At 37.1% G+C, this 20,967-nt stretch overlaps 3 protein-coding genes and 1 long non-coding RNA gene across 10 annotated transcripts; 2 read left to right on the top strand and 2 right to left on the bottom strand.

Annotated features, from left to right (window-relative positions):
* Window positions 1-572: 572 nt before the first annotated feature.
* On the bottom strand, window positions 573-8,842 carry LOC105195415 (protogenin). 2 transcript variants are annotated; one of them, XM_011160795.3, is made up of 19 exons: window positions 8,234-8,300; window positions 7,114-7,367; window positions 6,880-7,030; window positions 6,580-6,802; window positions 6,274-6,500; window positions 6,069-6,208; window positions 5,824-5,983; window positions 5,441-5,725; window positions 5,172-5,339; window positions 4,887-5,081; window positions 4,624-4,808; window positions 4,401-4,548; window positions 4,222-4,320; window positions 3,990-4,143; window positions 3,755-3,888; window positions 3,290-3,667; window positions 2,926-3,200; window positions 2,727-2,843; window positions 573-2,641 (listed from the first exon to the last, which is right to left on the bottom strand). In XM_011160795.3, the coding sequence occupies exons 1-19, from the start codon at window positions 8,298-8,300 to the stop codon at window positions 2,432-2,434; spliced, it is 3,570 nt and encodes a 1,189-aa protein (XP_011159097.2). In that variant the 3' UTR covers window positions 573-2,431. The 2 variants fall into 2 exon arrangements, with proteins under 2 accessions (XP_011159097.2, XP_025993555.2); XM_026137770.2 differs by having other exon boundaries at window positions 588-2,641; window positions 7,114-7,358; window positions 8,234-8,842.
* On the top strand, window positions 5,873-6,244 carry LOC120359147. Its single transcript, XR_005575955.1, has 2 exons — window positions 5,873-6,008; window positions 6,081-6,244. It is a non-coding gene; the product is annotated as an uncharacterized LOC120359147 (long non-coding RNA).
* A 328-nt stretch (window positions 8,843-9,170) lies between the features above and the next one.
* Window positions 9,171-20,103, top strand: LOC105195414. 6 transcript variants are annotated; one of them, XM_039455675.1, is made up of 7 exons: window positions 9,171-9,509; window positions 16,411-16,535; window positions 16,834-16,971; window positions 17,440-17,495; window positions 18,442-18,612; window positions 18,902-19,041; window positions 19,162-19,458. In XM_039455675.1, exons 4-7 carry the CDS (start codon window positions 17,455-17,457, stop codon window positions 19,296-19,298), a joined length of 489 nt encoding a protein of 162 aa, XP_039311609.1. In that variant the 5' UTR covers window positions 9,171-9,509; window positions 16,411-16,535; window positions 16,834-16,971; window positions 17,440-17,454; the 3' UTR covers window positions 19,299-19,458. The 6 variants fall into 6 exon arrangements, with proteins under 6 accessions (XP_039311609.1, XP_039311610.1, XP_011159096.1 ...); XM_039455676.1 differs by having other exon boundaries at window positions 9,171-9,322; XM_011160794.3 differs by lacking the exon at window positions 9,171-9,509 and having other exon boundaries at window positions 16,401-16,535.
* Window positions 19,981-20,966, bottom strand: LOC105195413. The gene has a single exon (XM_039455678.1). It carries the CDS (start codon window positions 20,540-20,542, stop codon window positions 20,132-20,134), a length of 411 nt encoding a protein of 136 aa, XP_039311612.1. The 5' UTR covers window positions 20,543-20,966; the 3' UTR covers window positions 19,981-20,131.
* Window position 20,967: the final 1 nt, after the last annotated feature.

Genomic DNA, 20,967 nt, shown 5'->3' on the forward strand with positions numbered 1-20,967 from the left:
TTATAATACATATAACAAGTTCCATGTATTCATGTGTAAATAAAATGATTCTATTTCGTAGAAATTGTATCTGATGTGTGTAAACTATATAGAGCTATTGTAATGTGATTTGCGATAGTCCAGTAAATCATGGTGCACAGTTAATTAACTAATGTCTCATCAAATATAAAGTATATCGGCAATACAACAGTGGTACGTTCTCTCCGAGTAAAACGGAACTACTTTTGGAATAGTCTGAATATATTAGACTTCTAATAAAACTTTGTTATGGAAATGCGCGGTAATACTCTATGGAATGAAGATATGATCGTCTTTTCAATATATGCAGATCAAATTAATTCTAGCATTAATTGTTTTCATACTGTGCTCATGGTGACTATATTATTGCATGATCCAGTGTGTAATGTGTTCATCTAAAGTATATACTGAATGTAGAATGCAATAAATAACAATTATAGTGGAGGTACAGTAATAACATTGACATTTCTACGTCTCACTCTAAACGATATAGCTTATTCTATCAGGTACTGTGTTGGGTTTTTTTCTGTCATGGTAACATGCACCAGTCTGGAATATGTGTCTTGTAGATTCGTGTCGAATGCGCTTCTTTCTTTTTGTGTAATACACAGAACTGCTTTACCAGTTAACACGCTAAATATCGTACATACAAAACGTTGACATTAAATCGCATCGATTATCCCTAATCACCTTAAAAACGATATTAATCTTATGAACGGAAAGAAACCCGAGGAATATGTAAAGTTCTTCTTACGTAATACCGTATTACGCAAAGTCTTTTCCAGACGTAAACATTATCAAGGTTATCTGTTAATTATAAAAATATCGCCTATTAATACAGCAGTCTTTAAGGTCTCTAATAGAAATAAACAATTGTAAGAGAAAACAAGGTGGCCCGTTACATTTTTGATTAGCAATATTATAAGCACGATTGTGTCTTTCTGAATTATTCCTTCCCATTCATAGGATTTTATTTTTTAAATTTAAAGTATGATATATCGATAAACCGTTTTAAACTAATACAAAACTTACATCAAATATTTTAAGAGCTATTATATTCAAAAAATCCTTCATTTGTCATGCACACTAGCTCCAAATGCAAAAAAAAAATTTTTTTTATTTTGATTCCTTGAAGAAATCAATATTTTTGATACCTTAATGACACACATACGGTACGTTAAAATATAAAAGAGGAAAACAGAAAAGAGAGAAGAAAAAAAGAAAAAAAAACACGGAATAAAAAATTTTCTTAACATCTCTAAAAACGCGTAGCATCTGGTTAGAGCCTTTCCCTGTTTTCTTAATACTAAACATTCTTTTTTTGTTTATAATTAAATATCATGGAAAACTTATTTTGGAATGATCAGTGTCTCTGCTTCATTTTAAGCGATCAGCTCGAAAACCATTAGAATGAATCATCAGAATGAAACTTCATCAACTTTTAGGCCATGCAGTGCCCGAATATTTAGCATATTTTTGTGTCCCCAAACGCGAAGGAATGCACGCCCGCACATCTTTTGCCGTATTCGAAGTGTGATATTTTATGGACATATTCACAATCAACAATTATTCTATCCTATGTACAGAGGCATCGGAAACTTGCTGTTTTTCATGTGAGTTAATTTTATTCGCGCATCTCTCGATTTTCGACACGTCGACAGTTTTCCTTGATTTGCGTATATACAGAATTATTCGATACGTTTGAGAATCGATGAAGAGTGATAAAGTTAAGCACTCTTGAAGCAACTGCCTATGTTCAAAAACGTTGCTAAATAGTCTCGATCAGGAACTGAATATCGAAGTAATTTCGCTAGCAATACTCGCTAATCTACTGATAGTGGGAAAAAATATCTTTTCTTATAAAATTTTAATATAAAACGTCTTTATATGTAACTATACTTATATATTAATTTTCTTCAAAAATATCTCATTTTCGTCTTCAAACAATATTTTGAATGATTCTGTATACATACACGAATCTGACAAACACTTCAAATATCGTCTACGCGATTACTGCATTGTACAGGTGCACCATGCAAAGAATGCAATGAATTTTAGAATTGCGTTGCTTTCGCTGAGATGTAGACAAGCTTTGTTCTCCGCGCGATAAATGTATCTTGCTCGTATTTACAACGTAACGATTAACGTCACGATTTCTTCCGAAACAATATATTATTTACATCGATCATGTACCTGCTTTGCGAGGCTGCTGCAACTTTGCATTGCTTTCGCTTTCTCGGGGCTAGACATCATTATTTCTCTTTTCTCGCTTTAAATCGGAACATGGCTACAATCGATGACGGCGTATCGATCGTAAGAAAGGAGGAAATAGAAGAATTCATGTATTCCTACCTGTTGTACCTTGATACCGCTGAGAAGCATTGAACACTTTAGCATATTGCCTAACGCACTTTCACCCGTTTGGTCCGAGCGCCGGAACAGATGCACACGTAGCTTTTGGCGATGATGAAGTCTCATCGTCCGGACATCCTGAATTGTTATTTAAACTGCTAGCACTACTGCCTAAAGTACAATTGACCATTGTGAGCTGCGTGCCTTCTAGATCTTGCTCCTCTTCTTCCTCCTGTTGATTATTCGAGGCAGAACTACTTCTCCTTTTGTACTGCAATCACGAAAAATGAACAATTGTTAATGTGTAATGCGTCTCCGTTGTCCGTAACGAAATGTCAAAGCTCGCGATAAGATACCTGAGGATTCTCCATAATATGAACATCCTTCGAGCCTCCATTTATCTCCATTACTTCCCATGGTGACAATAAGGGTTCTTTCGCGCAAATTTCGAATACCCCGTTAGACTGTGTGCCCTGCAGAACACATGTGATATATATTTTTTTCTTATGTTCAGGTAACAAAATTCAGTCTAATCAAATCTCCATTTGTGATTACCTTCGCGTCTGAATGCGGATTCGTTTCGATCGGTGACGACGGACACAGCACTGCCAATTCAATCTCATTCGGGGCATCAGTGGCATTTGCTTGTTGACCCACGGACGTGGAAGATTGCTCCGCGCAACATCCATTGGCGTTTCGCGATAGCACGCACTCGTTCGTAGGCTGAGCGCCGTTTCTCAGTCGAGAGTTCTCAAATTTTCTCCGGCAATATATGCTGCATAGGCATACCATGATAAATCCGACGCTTATGTTCACTCCGAGGATCACACCTATTTTTTGTAATCACGATAATTGTTAACAATGATTAATAATGATTAGCACAATTGATTATTTAATCTAAATCTGCCTTGTCCCTCACCTAGACTCTGATCGGGCTTAGAGTTTTTCTCATTGCCCGACGGGGCAGGTACTTTTGATGATCCACCATTACTACTGTTACGACTAGTACCGCCGGTAATAACAATAATAGGGTCCGACGGTTTCCCATAACCGGCTTTCGTCGCTGCTCGCACCATAACGAAATATCGTTTTCCCGGTGCTAAATCTGGTAGGAACGTCGTCCTTCTATTACCGGGCACGGTCACGTTATTCATTGTCGCAAAATCCTCCATGGTACGTCCATACGTGACAACATAATTTTGTATAATGCCGTTTATGTTGCTCGGTTCCTCCCATGCAATACGTACTTTCGTATTGTTTCTCAAGAACCATTGTAACTCTTCGACTTTACCAGGAACTGTATAACATTTTGTTTATAAAATCACATATAAAAAGCAATATGCGTATACATTGTTATGTTAGATAGTAATTATTAGATTCTCACCATCTTCGTTTGTGTAGCATTCTATAGATTTGCTATAGAAGCTGGTCCGATTTGTGTCGTGCCTAACGGCTTTTACTTTAAACTCATATAAAGTAAAAGGCTTCAGCTCATCAACGTTAGTTTTTGTGTCATTTCTGTAATATACATTTTATAGAGATTTAAAACTTTTGTCGGAGTGAATATATTTTTTAGTGCATTCAATTGCATTCATTTAAAAAGATCAGGTTGTACTTACACGATGGAACATTTAGAATTGTTGGAATTTTGCACATGCACCGCATGATAACAAAATTCAAACGAATTTACATCGTGCACATCGTACAGTGTCCATGACACGTTAATGGACGTGGGCGAGACGGGAATAGCCTCCAATGTCATTGGCACAGTATCTAAATTGCAAAATTATCGCGTGAAATTGTCTATTCTTCTCAATGCAGATATAGATTACAAAGATTTGACAAACTTACTAGGATCGGATTGTATGGTCTCTACATGTTTCGTCAAGCAACCTGTTGCTTCACCCGAGCTCACCATACACAGACGCATAATATAAGAAACGTTCGTATCTGGATAAAAATTAATTATTACACTTTTAATTTATAACAACATCATTGAAAAGTATTATTGATTAATCCAGAATACCTACCAAGATCAGTAAATAGGTATTCAGTAATGTTCTGCGGTAAATGAATATTCTTTAATTTCTCGCCATTTTGATTTTCGCAATAAATTTGCCAGGAATCGAACTTTGATTCAATTTGATCACTTTGCTTGAAATTGATCTTCCATTTCATCTAATATCGAAACAAGATTTTAGAAATCAATTCAAATTGTGAAAATTTCACAGTTCAATTAATAATCACACTAACCTTGATTATTGAAGCGTTTACAATTAACACTTGAATATCCACAACATTTCTTATAGCAAATTGATTGGATTCAGAAGATGGCATGGTAACGGTGATCCAATCCAATTGTGTCTCACTAATATTTGGCTCGCCCTGCTTTGTCCTTGCCAATACTCGAAGATCATATCGTGCTCCAGGTTCCAGACCTGTATTCATAATACGCAATTATACGATTTTTGCTTTTGCAAAGTTCAAACAGAAAAAACGACGAATAAGAATCATACCGGAAAGTACGTAGTATTGAACGGTGGCAGGTAGATAATGTACCCATCTGGAGGATGAACTTTGGTGGAGTTTCCACAATAACTTATATTCCACCACGACGCCGTGAGATTCTTTTTTACTTAAAGGCTCCCACGATACATTTAGTTTTGTACTACTGATTATATCCACATTCATTTTTGGTGTGCCTTTAGGAACTGAAAGTAAAAACGTTATTTCGAGTTAATCAACATTATATTTGGTACGAGATTACGTTAGAAAACAGAAAGAGACACAAAAATACGTACCACTTGGAGCAGTGGAACACACAATGGTAGCCGACTGATCGCTAGCACCATAATTATTCCACACTCGTACGTAAAAGGAGTAATTTGTAAATGGTTCAAGAAGTTTTGTTACTTCTACAGACGTAGAATTCCCTGGTTCTGGTGGTGAAACTTCCTCCTTACCACCTTCTGTCATCGGAGATATATATTAAATGTAGAAATATGAATAATTCAAATAGAATCATTCTTAATCTGTTATTATACTTATCCCGAGAGATCATTAAACTCACCTACAGGACTATAATGGACGGTATAAGCTGTAATACTGGTATATGGTATAGACTTTGGTGGTTCCCACGAAATTAAGATTTTAACAGGTGAAATAGCGTGACACTTTAGAGAAGTAGGTGTAGCAGGACTATTGCGCGATGTATTTACTTGGAGCCGACCAGCAGCCCAAATTTCACCCGCTGCATTTACCGCCACACATTGGTATATGCCAGAATCAGACGGTACTGTTGCTGATATTGCTAATTCTATTTTATTGTATTCCTTAACGTAAGTTGTTCTGCGACCTGTTGACATACAGAATGCACAATTGATCGTGAGAGAAAACGAAAATTATGTCGTGCTTTTCTTTAACAAATCATAGATCTATCTTTGATATCATTACCATTAATAGTAATATTTAATGAATCTTTTAGCCAATAAATTTGAGGTACTGGTAATCCTTGCGCCTGACACTCGAATCTCGCCGTTCTCCCATTTGGACAGATTTGGTTTGTCGGCGTTTTTATAAATGACGGTGGTATTAATATATCTACAGTTACATTCTGCAATAATTTAAACCAGATGCATGTATATATGTATTAAATTTATGCTACTTAAATATCAATTTCGTCATAAGTAACCACTTACCTGTACTTCTAGGTCATTGGTGATAGAACTCTTTGACGAACACTGGTAGACTCCAGCATTGGAAACGTTTACCTTTGTTAATGACAATACACTAATGCCAGTGGTGGAATTAAGGAGGATGCGAGATTTTGTAACATTATCTACAAATATACAAGTATTGAATCTTCTGAACTAAACGCATCAGTTCTATATTCAAATTTTTTACCTGTATAACGAGGAATAAATGACCATGTTACAAGTGATGGATAACCAGATGCAGCACATGCCAACTTCAGATTCGACCCGTTAAGCAACCAATGATTGTATGAAATCTGTGGAAACAAGGACGATGGCGTATGCGTTTTGTTTGAGCTCTCTTCTCTCGCGATAACCGTTAATTTTGCTTCTCTGCTCCTTTTGGTCTTCTTTAGAAAATCATTAGTGACTATGCATCTAAAATATAATAATTTACATTTAATTTGCCATAGAAAAATCAATTGTAAAAAATCAAGAAAGAAATTATATGTTGTACCTATATAAGCCAGCATCTGATAGTTTCGTTGCACTTATATACAGAACACCTGGTGGTACCACAGAATACTTTGATTCATTATGATAAGATAACGATGTTTCATTATGCTGCCACGTAATATTGGGTGGGAAAGGAACACTGTCAATTAAACAAGACAATCTTGCAATTTCACCTTCTTGAACAGTAATATTTTCTGGAGTTTCTTTAAATACATGAGCAAGTTCTGCAACATATAACATTTGTTACAATTATGACGTAAGGAAGAGCTATGCTGATCCATTTGTGGAGCGCCGCATTTACCTGCTATTTGAATAATAGTGGGAGCTGACTGTATCATCCCTCCTAAACTAGTACGCGTTACACAGCGATATTCATCTTTATTATGGTTTCTAGCATTAACAATATTATTTCTTTCCTTTTCTTTGAACTTTTGCATTTGTAAATTTTGTTTCTGTGCATAATATATTGTGTTAAATAAATTTCTAAATAAACATTATAATCATCTCATAGCAATATAGCATTACAGGTGCGTACCTTGTAAAAGTGAAGAGAACCATTAGAGAGAAGAACACAGCGAGTAAGACCACACGGAGGTGCTGGTATTCCATTGTGCAACCAAGTCACAGTCTCATTCGAGCCAGCTATGCAACTGAGCGTAATCCCCCTTTTTCCTAGTATCACATGGCCACTAGGTTGAATTTCCAGTGTTAATCCAGGTCCTTTAGTTAAACCAGCATCTAGTTTGGACACGTTCCTACTACTGATATTTCCTCCGATACCTTTAACACCTGTCAAACAGGTGGTTAATAAATTACAATATCTCTATAGGATATAAATTTTACATTTTGATAATCCCATCTAACAATGTAGATAAATAAATAGAAAATATAATTTTTTTTTTTCTTTGATAATTAGTATCTAGAACCTCTTGAACTGCACAGTGATGACTGATCAGAAATTACATCACTGACAATATTGGTTCCATGGAACTCTCTGTTAACTCTTTAAGCAATTGAGAATACATTTACTTTGCATCTTCCAGCCAATCTATCGTAATATACACTTTAAACTTTACGCCAAAACAGCATTGCTCTTAATTTACATCTGGCCTTGATATTCTTAGACGTCATTTGGTGATTCATTTGTTGTACGTTGTGGCAAATCATTATTCATTCGCATAATGTTTTAGAAATGAGTTATACAAGCGTCACAAAAACTTGAAAAACAATTAGTAAGCTATTTAATTAAGAATGCGACACATGTTTCAGATTGAAAGAAAAGCGTATATTCGAAAAGACGCGAGTCTTCCAATATAAAATGTGTATCACGTGAAAACAATATCAGGTTTCTACGTGATAACGTTCACTACGCGTTTCAACCTTCTTTGCCTCATCACTAGGGACGTAATTTATGACAATTCATGCACCGTCATATCGAGGATGTACAGAGAGAGAGAGGCAAGAAGCTCCGAGCTCCAAAGAACGTCGATGATGCCTGGGCCCATGTGCGTCATAATAAACCAGCAACATCGTCGCTCCCAAAGGAAAAATCCCTTTGAGGGATGCGGGAATATCGAACGACCGATCTTCCGCGAGGAACATCGTCGACGAGGAGGAGGAAAGTCGGGTAAACACGAGAAACATGAAGCACGCACCTGCGGCGCAAGCTGGCTTCAGCACTTCCGTGATCAAGACGCTCAGCAAGAGTACTCGCGCCGCCATATATCCACGCTCATCGGCAACCGCGTACCGGTGCGTGCGTGCGTGCGTGCGTGCGTGTGTCGCGTGTACGCGTGCGTGTGTATGTATGTGTGTATGTATATGTGTGTATGTTTCGCGTGTGCTCGTTTCACTGGTAGAGGAGCACGACCGTGGTGCGCCGTCGTCGATTCTTCGTCGTCTCGTTCGACTTCCTCGTCGTCGTCGTCGTCGTCGTCGTCGCCGCCACCGCCGTAGCCGGTGCCGTCGTCGTCGTCGCCGTCGTCGTCGTCGTCGCCGTCGTTGTCGTCGTTGTTGTCGACGTCGCGTTGTTGGCGCGTGAAACTCGTGGCCGCATGTTTGACATCGTCGGCCTCGTCGGAGGCGACTGGCGAGGAGGAACAGAGATAGAGAGAGAGAGAAGGAAATCTCGCTGTCGCCGGCTTTCCGTTCGCCGAGCTGGAGCGCCCTTTCTCCCCTCCGCCCCCGCCAGACCTCACCGCACCGCACCGCCGCCGCTGCTTCGCGTTCGCGCGTGTGTATTCGCGCTCACATCGTCAACCGGCGCGGCGCGCGTACACCGCGATCCGACCGAGCGTAGAAAGAGAGAGAGAGAGAAAAAAAGAAAGAGACAGAGATGTGAGGAAACGAGAAACCGGCGGCGGAACCGCGCACTCGGAGATTCGGATCGCGGCTGCTGGCGCGCGCGCGCGCGCGCGCGAGACTCGACACCGTCGCCGCCGGGAGATCGAGTGTCCGCACCACTGTCCTCACCGGCGTAAGTTCGTCGTAGCGCTGCGTAGCGCGGGTAGCGCGTCCCGTCGTTTTTAACACGCGACACCCTCGTTACTGCTTGCCATCTTCCCTCGGACCCACACCACACTACCGTCGTCGGGCGTCCTCGCCCTTTACCGCCACCTAGCGGCGCGCTTGGCAAATTCGCGAGTCGCGAGATCGCTCATCCTCATCGCGCGCGCCCGGCGCGCCGCGCCCGTAGGAAAAACGCGAACAGGTGGACCGACGGCGACCAAGGAGGATCGATTGGGGTACTTTAATTACTTTTTGTTCCATATCGCAGCAGCGAAGGGTGCTTTCATGTACTGCTTGATATGTCGCTTGACCCTTAATTACGGGAAATGCACAAAATGTAACGTTGTGGATGACTCGAATGGAACAAAGTTTAATTTTTCAATACCATGTTCATTCACTCCAACATTTTTTAACCTCCGCGAGGTAAGAGACACTGTGTTTTCGTCACTTTATGACTCTGCATATTTAACCGCCGTTATTATTGTTGCATTTAAATGCTTAAAAATAGCATTTTGACTAAAATCCAGTAAGCCTGCCAGTTCAGAATGTTCAGATGAGATTTGATCAAACGATTGAATCACTTCGTTTTTTGTTATCAAATATTAAACAAGGACAAATGACGCTCGCGATCGAGTGTTGCGAGTATAAAATGGTATAAAATGGAACTCGCGTTTACGCGTAAAATATAAATAATTTACATTACATATAGCGTTTTTATATAATAAAAAAATCGTAAATTTTTTATTGTAATTGTCGATCGCAATGTCCGCAACAATGAAATTTTTATCAATAGTCGATAATGTCATCACTCAATTACTATTTTGGACTCTCGAAGCCCTTTACCATCAGTCACAAAAATTATTATCGACATTTATGAACGAATGATTATCAAACAGTAATATATCAACAATTTTTAGTTGCTGGTTTGATGAAAATTTTTTATATTGAATAGAGAACTCGTATTTTATTGATTGAATGAGATCTACGCTTTGATTAATTTAATTGTTAAGAAATATCGTAATCAAGGAGAGTAGCGGTAACTTAAGTATAAACGAAACAACAGAAACACATAGTCATACAAAAGAATAGAATCTCGTAAATATGTGCGAACATTGCTGACGTTAAATTTTTAAAAAATCACCATAAATATATACTTTCTCCCTTTATTATTTATTCATTTATATCAAAATGTATTATCAGAAAATTTAAAATGTCGTGTGATCGCGAGTTCGAACTTACATATCTCATATACATTTTAAAATTTATAATCTTTAACAGTGATCACAGAGGAACATATTTTAGATTTAAATTATGTATGATAGTGATACATTGTTACAATGTCTTTATGAAAGTTAAAATAGTGGTAAAAATAATCGTTATGATATATGATACATGTGTTGGAAATATACCGTATTCTTAAAACGATGATAGGCTTTCTACAAGCTATTAGTCGGTATCATAAGTTATAAGCCATAAAAATTGACCAATCACAGTCAAATGTGAAGAAAATATTTGACTGTGATTGATCAATTTTTATGGCTTATGATTTATGATACCAACTAATAGCTTATTGTAGAAAACCTATTACTATTGCTATTTGAACTTTGCAAGTTGTAACAATGTAGATTGTTATTGTTACATAATGATTAATCGAATAATAAATTGTATGCCAGAAGATAAAATATAAAATATCCAGTAACCCGTTCAATATTTTTAGCCATTTTTATAGTCGTGCTTTTTTTAATCAGACTACTGTCATTCTATCTTTGATTTTCAGCGAGAGACAAAAATAAAATGATTCCTGTGTCGATTTATGTCTCTTGCTCCCATTTCTGTGACAATATCTAATCGCTAAGAATACTTTCTGCACTCGGTCGATTAACAATGTTAGATGAAAATGCTTCCGCTTTGTGTAGAATTGTGTCAGATTGAATCGTTGTATGATAAACAATTTCCCGTTGCGTAGGAATAAAAGCTTTTTTTTGCGAGCGGCTGCATTCTAGTTATTTGCTCATCGTTATTACGCACTTATTTCTCTATGATAGTAATCGCGAGAGAAATCGTCGCGCGTATGTATACACCTCGCGGTCATTTTGCTTTTGAAATCATCAGGCACGGCATAAAACACTGATGCTGCGTGTCATACATATCGATGAGACTGACGGCGACGCCGAGGGATCGATCGGAGGAATCGGCGGTATGGAAACCGGTTTACTCGGATACAATTTTCCGATAGCGCCGTCGCTCATGACCTTGCGCACCGGCTTTCTCTGGGGAAAGTTCTCCCATACCAGAGGGGTTGGTCCCATCAGTCGCGATGACAGAGGATTCCGTCGAGCGCGGTCGCGACGAAGTCTAACAAAAGACTTGGCAAGATCGAATCGAAGTCTCCATCTCTCGATTCGTTCCAATTCGTTCACTTTCCCTCTTTCCCCTCACCCCTTTCTCTTGCTTGCTTGAAGGCAGCATCCCGGTGAACCCCGTTACATTATTTATCGGGTTCGACTCGAGACAATCCGATGTGGAGCAATCGGCTGCGACTTCGCAGCTCGCACAGAAAAAAAAAGTTAGTATCGAATCAATAATCATCACTGTCTCACGTACGCAAAGCAAGTATATCAAATTTTCTTTAAAGTTCGATACCTTTGTGAAAAAGTATTGCTGTCGAAAAAATTTATCAGAGAATCTGCTTTTTTCTGTGATTTCGGTAGATTGGCAGTACACTGCAAAACATATCCGTTCTAAATATGACGGAAAAAAGTGACTTTTTTCCACTTTAAGTAAGTGTGAAATTAAAGCGAAATTATCGACGATCGACGAGTCGAGTTGGTATGGTTAAGTTAGGTTGTCCGCTTTAAACAAATGATCATTTGTAGAAAAAAAGTTATTTTTTTCCGTGATATTTAGAGCGGATATGTTTTGCAGTATAATACGGTAGCAATCGTATTACTGCCAATCTAAGGAAATCACAGAAAATGGCAGATTCTGTGTGCGATTTTTTATGTGTAATTTTTTCGGCAATAATATTTTTTCATAAGGGTAATCTGAAATTTAAGTAAAATATCTTTTTTCAATATATTATAGTAGTTATCTAAAGTATACCGTGTGATGATTTTGATATTAATAGTAGCAATAATAACTTTTTTGGATGCAACTGTTTACATAGTAATAAGTAGTAAAAAAATACATACAATAATATAATTAATGGAAGTACCGAGTGCATGCAATAAGCAGAGGACAGCGGCTGAAGAATCGATTTAAGGATATTTTCTATACGAGCTAAAAGTTATCGAAATTAAAAAAGCTGATGTCTTCTCCTACAAATGAATCACAATAATTAGAACAAATAAAAAATATCAAATCAATAATCAAAAAAATTATAATTCTCAATTTGAAGACATTGCTATTTTCTTTTCTTTCCGCCCAGCTCGTAAAATTAATTATTATTGAGTAAAGACGAATAGATGTTTCCTGATGTAGGTAATATCTCGAAAGATTTTATATTTTTGCCGATCTACTTATATGAAATGATGATTGTTGATTTGATCTACATTAATTTTTCTTTTTCTACGCAACGATGAAAATGATGATAATAATCACGTCGGGAAGTGTACCTTTCGAGGAGTGTAAATAACCATTGTTCCCCTTGTTCTCGTTGGAGAAAACGGACGAACGTTATTTTGCAGTCATCCGTAATGACGTCCGGCTCCATCCGCCTCCGGGGTAACGCGTGTTTGTACGAAATAGAAACTGCAATGTTGATTTCCGACATCGCCGTCATTGTTGTCGCGCGCGCGTATAAGGGAAAGTCGCTTACGGTGTCCCTAAAGCCCACATCACACTACAGACTCCCAACTCTGACTTGACTACTGACTCCGACTCCCGACTATAATTCAACAAACAGAGTGATCTCTATTCTTGAGTCGGCAGTCAGAGTCGGTCAAGGCTTTGCTGTGATTGGTTGAATTATAGTCGGGAGTCGAAGTCATTAGTCGAGTCATAGTCGGAAGTTTGTAGTGTGATACGGGCTTAACGCGGCTCATTCGGTTCAGAGATTATCATGCTAGTAGGACGCGTCTCTGACGTCTACCGATTGACGCGCATCTGGTCAAACTCATTGATATACGATCTCGTAAAGCCTCTCGCCGCCGCGCCAGACAAATTGATCGAATATATCTATCGCGCGATCAAACGGAGATCGTTATCCCATAAATCTCCTCACGGCACGGCGCTTTCATAGGCTGTGAAATTGTACTAATAACTCGCATCTATCATTCTCTCCAAGAAAATAATCGTACGCAACTTGTGAAATTCATAATCGCCACGGTAACAGAGTTAAGATGTCCGCCGTTTAATTGAGACGACGTCATAAATCTTCCGCGCTGATAGAAGATTTCTATTTTCATCGCTTCTTTTTTCCCTTTTTGTTTTTTGTTTTTTTTTGCCTTTTCGAGCAAACATTTTTTCGAGCAAGATTTAATTTCCGCGCTTTGTGCCAAGTACATGTAAAAAAAGAAGGGGGGGGGGGAAGAGAAGTTGAAGAATATTGATGAGGAAAGACTGTCGATGCGTATATTTATTATATCTATTACGACTTTAAGAGCGCGGACATATGCATGATGCATGTCTGCAGTGGCAATGCGATAATTACCAGCGAACCTGTCGCACCGAAGATAAGCATCCGACAATGTCAGTTTCACCTTTCTTCATCTTCCGTTTTATGCGCGAATGTGAAAGGTGCCCGCGAGCCGCGAGGAATAATCGTAATCCTCGCGATTAGCATCGCATGTGGAACATCCTGTGCCCTGGCGAAGCGCGCTGATTTCCAGTTAGCCGACCCATTAGAATCTTTGCGTCTCGCTCACTCGCATACGTTTCACCATCTGCGAGCGCGGAGAGCAGCAAAATTGCTGTCTCATCGATTATATGGAGAAGAACGTTATTCACGAGCTCGCATTGTTTTTATTTTCAGTCTGTTGTTGGAGCATCCACGTACGGAGCATCCACAAAGCCTGGATGGCCTGTTCTTTTCAATTCAACGCTTCTTGCGCGGTTTATGTTTTCTCTTTTTTCCCTTCGGGAGGGGAGGGGGGAGGGGAAGAAAGGAAGAAAAGGACGAACCGTGCAAAAAGTACTAATCAATACTTTAGCTGGAAGGAACAGGCCTGTCGCTTCCTATTTCCTACATCTTATCTGTTCCAGCTACATTGAGTTATCATATCAGCGTGAAGTCAATCTTCTTTTTATTGCAAGATATACGTCGATATAATCACTTAAGACAAAATTAATAATTAATCTTTTTTCATGAATTGTGCGTGAAAGTGTGTAGATCAACTTTGCATTCATTTTCTGCATCACGTTCCACAACAAAAATAGTTCGCAACACAGTGTATCTGTCTAGACTTATCGAAAAATCTCCTCTCGAAAATAACTGTAAATTCCGATTATCATAAGAAACACTTTCGCTGGAAATACACAAGACGCATACAGATGGAATTACTACGTAATGGGTGTACGTTTGCGAATGCAGGATGATGAAGAAATGAGAATTTCCGATAACGTTTTATACATTTTATTAGTGAATTTCTTTTATCGAAAGTGAATGGAGCACTAAATGAAAACATTAATTTGTTTCATTGTACATTGCTGGAAAGGTATTTACACGGTTTCTTGTTTTCAACGTCACAATTTATTGTGGCTGCAAGAAAACGGAAATATTAAATAGACGTAAACGATTGGTATAGTTTATTAGAAAGTGGAAAAGCAACGTGGTACATTTATTGTTGCCCTTATTATGTGCAAATGTTTCCATTCAATCGAGATCTTTCACTTTATCTTGCTGAAGAAAGAAAATTGACGAAAGAATCTAAATGCAAAAATAATCTAAGGTACGATAAATTTGACAAGAGCTTTCGAACGATTGGTTAAACGAGAGAATTTCGTTGGCAAAAAAAATGTATAAGTCGAGGGGCCATTCACTAATGAAATCAGGTGTACACCTAATTTGTAATAACGTGTAATCAATAGTGAAATCAATTCGTAATCACGTGTAATCTTGCAATATATTTTGAAATCATTTAAATGAAACTAAAAGCGTAATCAAAGAAAAATAAGTGAGAAATCACGTGAAATCATTGCGAGTCGTTTGAAATCAGAACGAAATCAGTCTTGGTAACATGCGACCACGAGACGCTTATGCGTGTGCGCATAAGGACTTCGCGCACGTCGGGTGTCAGACACGAGAAAGTTCCATAGGCATAATAATAGTAAGAACAGGCCGCTAAATTTAACCGTCGGTTAGATAAAAAAATGCTTAATAGGTTTTGTCCTTGGATTTGCCTATATGGAAAAAAAATTCTGGAAGGCAAGAGAATACTCCAGTAACACTGCGCGAATTAAAGGCAATAAAAATATTGTGGGAGCACTGTGCCTTGGTATTCTGTAGATAATAAGGAAGAATGCTTAAATCCAGTGCAAATGGAAATACAAGGGTACATAGATGTTAAACAATATGTTATAACTATTTCAGCTCCATGCATGACTGATTTAAACTTAAGGCTAAGCCATGATGTTTTTGAAAAGATAAAAAAGTATTTATAATTATTATATCATACTTTTATAACTTTGTTATGATATCATATTTTTATAACTTTTTTATGATTATTATAACAAGCTACTTTGTGAATTAAATAAAGTTTATGAATACTATAAAATACTTTTTATTTTCTTACTTTTTCATGATGTACATTTAATAAATACTCGTATAATATTATATATATTATTATTTTAAACTTTTTAAAGAATTGGCATGTTGCTTTAAAAGTTAAATAAAATCTAATCAATCATATTAAAATTATTTAAAGCATTAATTAATGATTTCTATTATTATATATTATAATTTAAAATTATGATAAATTTGTAACAATATTTACATTGAAATTAGCAATAATAACAAGTAATACTATTGAAATCATTTGCAATCACAATAAAATCATTTGTAATCACTGTGATATCATTTGTAATAACAATGAAATCAGCTGTGATCACAATCGATTTCACACAGTCGTATAAAATCACTTTAGTAGTTGTAATCACATCGTAATCAACTGTAATCAGTTGTAATCAACTGTACTTTATAATCACGTGTACATCCAATAGAGTGAATGGCCCCTCGGTATAAGTATTATATTTTAAAAATACGTTAAAAACATGATGAAATTTTATACAATTATTTTTTTATATATTTAAAAAAATGTCGTTTGCTATTAATAAAGTTTTAATCCTTTCTTCTTTATTTTTATTAAGTGCTTCTTTTTTGTTTCAGGAAATTTTTTTCAAAAAGTGACCAGAAAAACGGAGAAAAGTCAATATATTTTTTCTGTTTTGATGACAATCCTGCGAAAGTCTACAGCTAAATGTAAAAGTGTTCCAAGACACTCGACAAATTCGGTAAGAACTTCTAAACAATTGATTAAACGAAAGAACTTTAAAGGCAAATTTATTTAGAAATTTCCTGAATCAATCTCTTCTCCTGGGAAAGGAAAAATTCAAATGTCTCATTGTCAGTAAACAAGCGATGAAAATTGCACATAACGACGGTGGAAGTCAAAATGTTCTGCTATTCTTATTTTCTTAGTAAACTCTATTAAGAAACGTTTTTATATCTATTTAATGCACGTGATAAACGCTATTTAACAGTTGGAAGTAGTCTAACGTGTTGTAACGTGTCACACGCAATGTGTCGTAGATCATAGCTGCGAGAGGAAGCGACGACGGTGAAGCGATACGTGCTTCGCGAAACATAAAGTCGCCTCCTCGGCGATCATTTGATGAACCGCGGCCGAGGGAAAAATGAAAAGTACGAGCGCGCGTGGAGAGAAAGAGGGTAAGACTGCGCGGTTATAAAGCGATCCAGTTTCATCGAAATTCTCAGTTTGTCGTTATACGTATATCGCAACCTGCGGACGTAGCAATCCAACCAATCAATCCTCCAGTTAGTGCTGCAGCATGAAGACGGGGCTGATGTTGCAAGTAACGACCAACAACGCGGCGTCAGATAGCTTAATGGCGGGTGTAAAAGCGACCGTATCGATCTCATAAATTTAGGATCTCTTCTTCGATTGCGGAGGAAAAGTGCACTTATTATTATTAACGAATATTGTTAACTGATCGACTAGTGCTCTGTGATCTACTAATAAATAATTTATTAACTCGACGCGAGTAAAGCCAGTCGGCACGTACATATACTGCACGTTGCTCGAGATCGCCGGCAGATATGCGTGAACGATCGAGTATAAAATTTAGAAAAATAATGAAAAAGGAGATACAGATTAATTGTTATGGTGATTTGCAGTTGGCGCTGCCCGTGATGCTACTCGCCGGAACCTCGGAAGAATTTTTTTTGGAATCGTGAGTGTGTTTTTATACCAGAGCTATTAGGAATTGAACAAGAATTTAATAATTCAATCCCGCACAGAATTTTTCAAATCAATCTTTACTGTTTTGAGTAGAGTTGTTCTAACGATTTTGAATCAGTTTTCTTCGATCGAAACTTGAACGTTTTCTTTTCTATATTTTTTATTTATTTATTTTTTTTTAGAAATTTTAATAATCATGCTATAAGCACGTAATATTATTTAATATTTAAATAATATTCCTGAAATTAATAAAAGTGGTTAAATGTTCACTGCTGATAATATTATGAAAAAGTAAGTAATATTATTTACTTCAATATTCTAAATTATTAAGAATATTAAAATTTTTAATGTAATAATTATAAAATTTATGAATATAATATACATAATAATAATCCATATTGATTTTTTATCACAATAATATTTATAAAACATTTTCATAATATTCCACGGATATTCAAATAATATATTAATATTACAAATATTATAAAAACGGACATACGAAAATAAAAAAATATGTGTTAAGTCCCCTTTACTTCATTAAAAAAAAAACACATTATTTTAATAAAAACATAATTTTTTAAAATTCAACATTTGAAAAAATGTGTTTTTTAATATTAAATAAATATATTTAATACATTTTAAAAATATTTATTCAATATTAAGACACATTTTTTTCAAATGTTGAACTTTTCGTTTTCTAAATGTTAAAAAATTATTAAAATAAACGTTTTTTTAACAAAATAACGTGGATTTATTTTTAATGCTTTTAAAAATGTTTTTCAAATGTTTTAGAAATATTTTTAAAAATATTGCTACTTGGGGTGCGGCATGAAGAATCTGTATGGAACGTAGGGACGCCAAATAAGCGTGCCATTTTCTACTTTCCGCTTCTCCGTCCTTAATTATTTATTAAAATTATTATTTCTCTTACGTTGCAGCCCTAAGAAGGCATTGACGGAATTCTTTCAATCTCTGAAGAAAAAAGCCACGCTGCCCAAGATGAGCCACGTACAGCATTATCATGTACATTATTTACCGATGCAAATGCCTTTCCCTCTATTGGCTTGGACGAAAGCGCCGGATAGATACTATCTCGACAAACTTTACGAGTACGTTCATATTCCAATGGCGATTAAAGAAGAGAAAATTAATTCGAGTTAAACTCGTTTCGCGTGCGTGCGACTGCGAGATTGCGTCTGACAAAAAACTAATCTTTAGAGAGAAATAATAATTAAACACACGAGGGAAAGTGATATTGAATTAATTTTAGTATCGTCGCGCACGAGAAAATTCGCAATCTCACCGCCGATGATCCTTTAGTTCTATTTGCGAACGTAACGTTTAATATCCCGCGCGACTGACCGGCGAACGTGCTACTCGAGCGTTTTCATTTTCCAGCGACACTCTCGAGTCGTTCGGCTGGTCGGACTACCACTACAGGTACACGCCCGAGCCCTCGCTAATCGTGTCGTCGGATCTCCAACACCTGTCCGGGTCGAACGAGCTGTGGGACGACCTTTTGGGCGAGGAGCTTCTAGGTGGGTACGGATAATTTCGCGCGAAGGAGAAAAATCAATCGTTGGACTGGAAACTGAGGCGGATGAGAGAGAAAGGGAGAGAAGTATTTCGTTCTTAAAAATAACAATCTTTTTTCGCAGGCACCGACGACGCACTCGACACGATCGATCGTAACTCCCCGGGAGTACTGATGCGGGTACCCGTCCATCGGCCGCTCGTGTTTCATCTGCCGTTGAAGAAGTCGCGACAGAGACGGATGGAGACGGCGGCGACTTAAGCCCTCACCGCGGAACACCTCATTTCTCTCACTCGCAAAACTAACGATTCATGATTGAATCGGTCATCGACCTTTTCACAGCAAACCTTCACTCGTGTAGCTTTAAATTAGCCCTAGGCAATTAGCCAATTAGATCCTGGTAAAAATTTGTCTTAGAATTTTCGTACGAATTGAAACACTTTTCAGAAGTATTGAGAAAGTCTACGTCTTTCCTTAAAATTTTTCGCATATGTAAATTCTGAAATATTTTAAGATATTCCAATTTCTAAAAAAATATTTTAAACCTTTTCAGATTATTTATATAAGATTTCATCAGAAATTCTAGAATAAGAAATCTTACTGTTAGAAACCTTAGAAAGCTATCTTTTTCTAATTTTCAAAACTAGGAAAGAATAAAGAGTAAATTAAACTGAGATCAAAGTTATTTTACATTGGTGGAAATAGACCTTTGAATATTTCCAAATTCATATATATGAAAAATTTTAGAATAAATGTAGACTTTCTTAACATTTCTAAAAAGTATTTATATAAAAAGATCTGAGAAATTGTCTAAAATGTTATAAAATTGGACAAAAATTCTGAAAAATTCTGAAACTTACATAGTTTTTAAAAAATTATATGACAAATTCTGAGAAAAATTTTTAGCAAGAAAAACTTAGCTTCTAAACACTTAGTCCAGTATAAATTTTCATGATGGCTTGTTATTTATTACGCAGACATGTACTCGAAATGTTCCTTCATTCTGTATTTTTACTGGATTACGTTTTGTCACCAAAGTGGCCGAAATAAATGAGAATGATTATTACGCGGAACTTTAAAAGTTCCTCTGACGTTTAGGACTCTGACTCGTTCTTCAGTAACAGCTGCGGAAGTTGTTTGCATTTTTTCGCCGCCTCCGCGTGAAATTTCGGCGTGCACTCGCGCCGATGAGCCTTCGTCTTCTTCAGCAATGCCTCTGGCAATAATTCACACAATTTTGGCACAGCCGTGATAGTCTTCAGCTTCCTTCGTTCGGCGCGAGCCCTCTGCTGCTCCTCGTAATCCTCCTGCAGACTCGACGTGAGTCGCGTCATGTAGGCGCGATCCGTTAATCGTACCACGTTACTTCCCATCAGCAACGTTAATCGCAATCTCACCGGTATGTAGCTGAACCTATGTCGATCAATTAAGAGGTTACTCTCAGGTAAAATCGATGACGAGGCTTCAGAAGCTACCCGTATTTCACACAGTCCTTTTCCCACCATGCCGGAGGAGTGTCGTACAGATCCTCAACCGAGAACATTATCTGTCTCTATAAATTGTTGTCTATTTTAGGAGTAAACTTTTTCGACGTGAAATTTTTCGTAGCTCCGATGATAGCTCCATTAGGTGTTCTTTCGTAATGTTGAGCGTTTTTTGTCCTACATCCCCCGTGGTATCGTTAAAGTCTATTTTAAACGGTCCATTCGCGTCAGAATTCCAGATATAACTCTGCTTATAATTTTACGCGTCATGTGCAAGACATTTGCAGATTCGCAATACGTATTATATATGAGAAAAATTACATAACATAAAATTACATAAAAATTGTAGAATTCTATCCTAAAATCTCTGACGCGAGTTAAAGAACGTCTAAAAGAAGTGGACTTTAGATAATTATTTGAGAGACTCACATAACTATACGTATAAG

The sequence above is a fragment of the Solenopsis invicta genome, chromosome 12 (genome assembly GCF_016802725.1).
Source record: "Solenopsis invicta isolate M01_SB chromosome 12, UNIL_Sinv_3.0, whole genome shotgun sequence".
Taxonomy (NCBI): domain Eukaryota; kingdom Metazoa; phylum Arthropoda; class Insecta; order Hymenoptera; family Formicidae; genus Solenopsis; species Solenopsis invicta.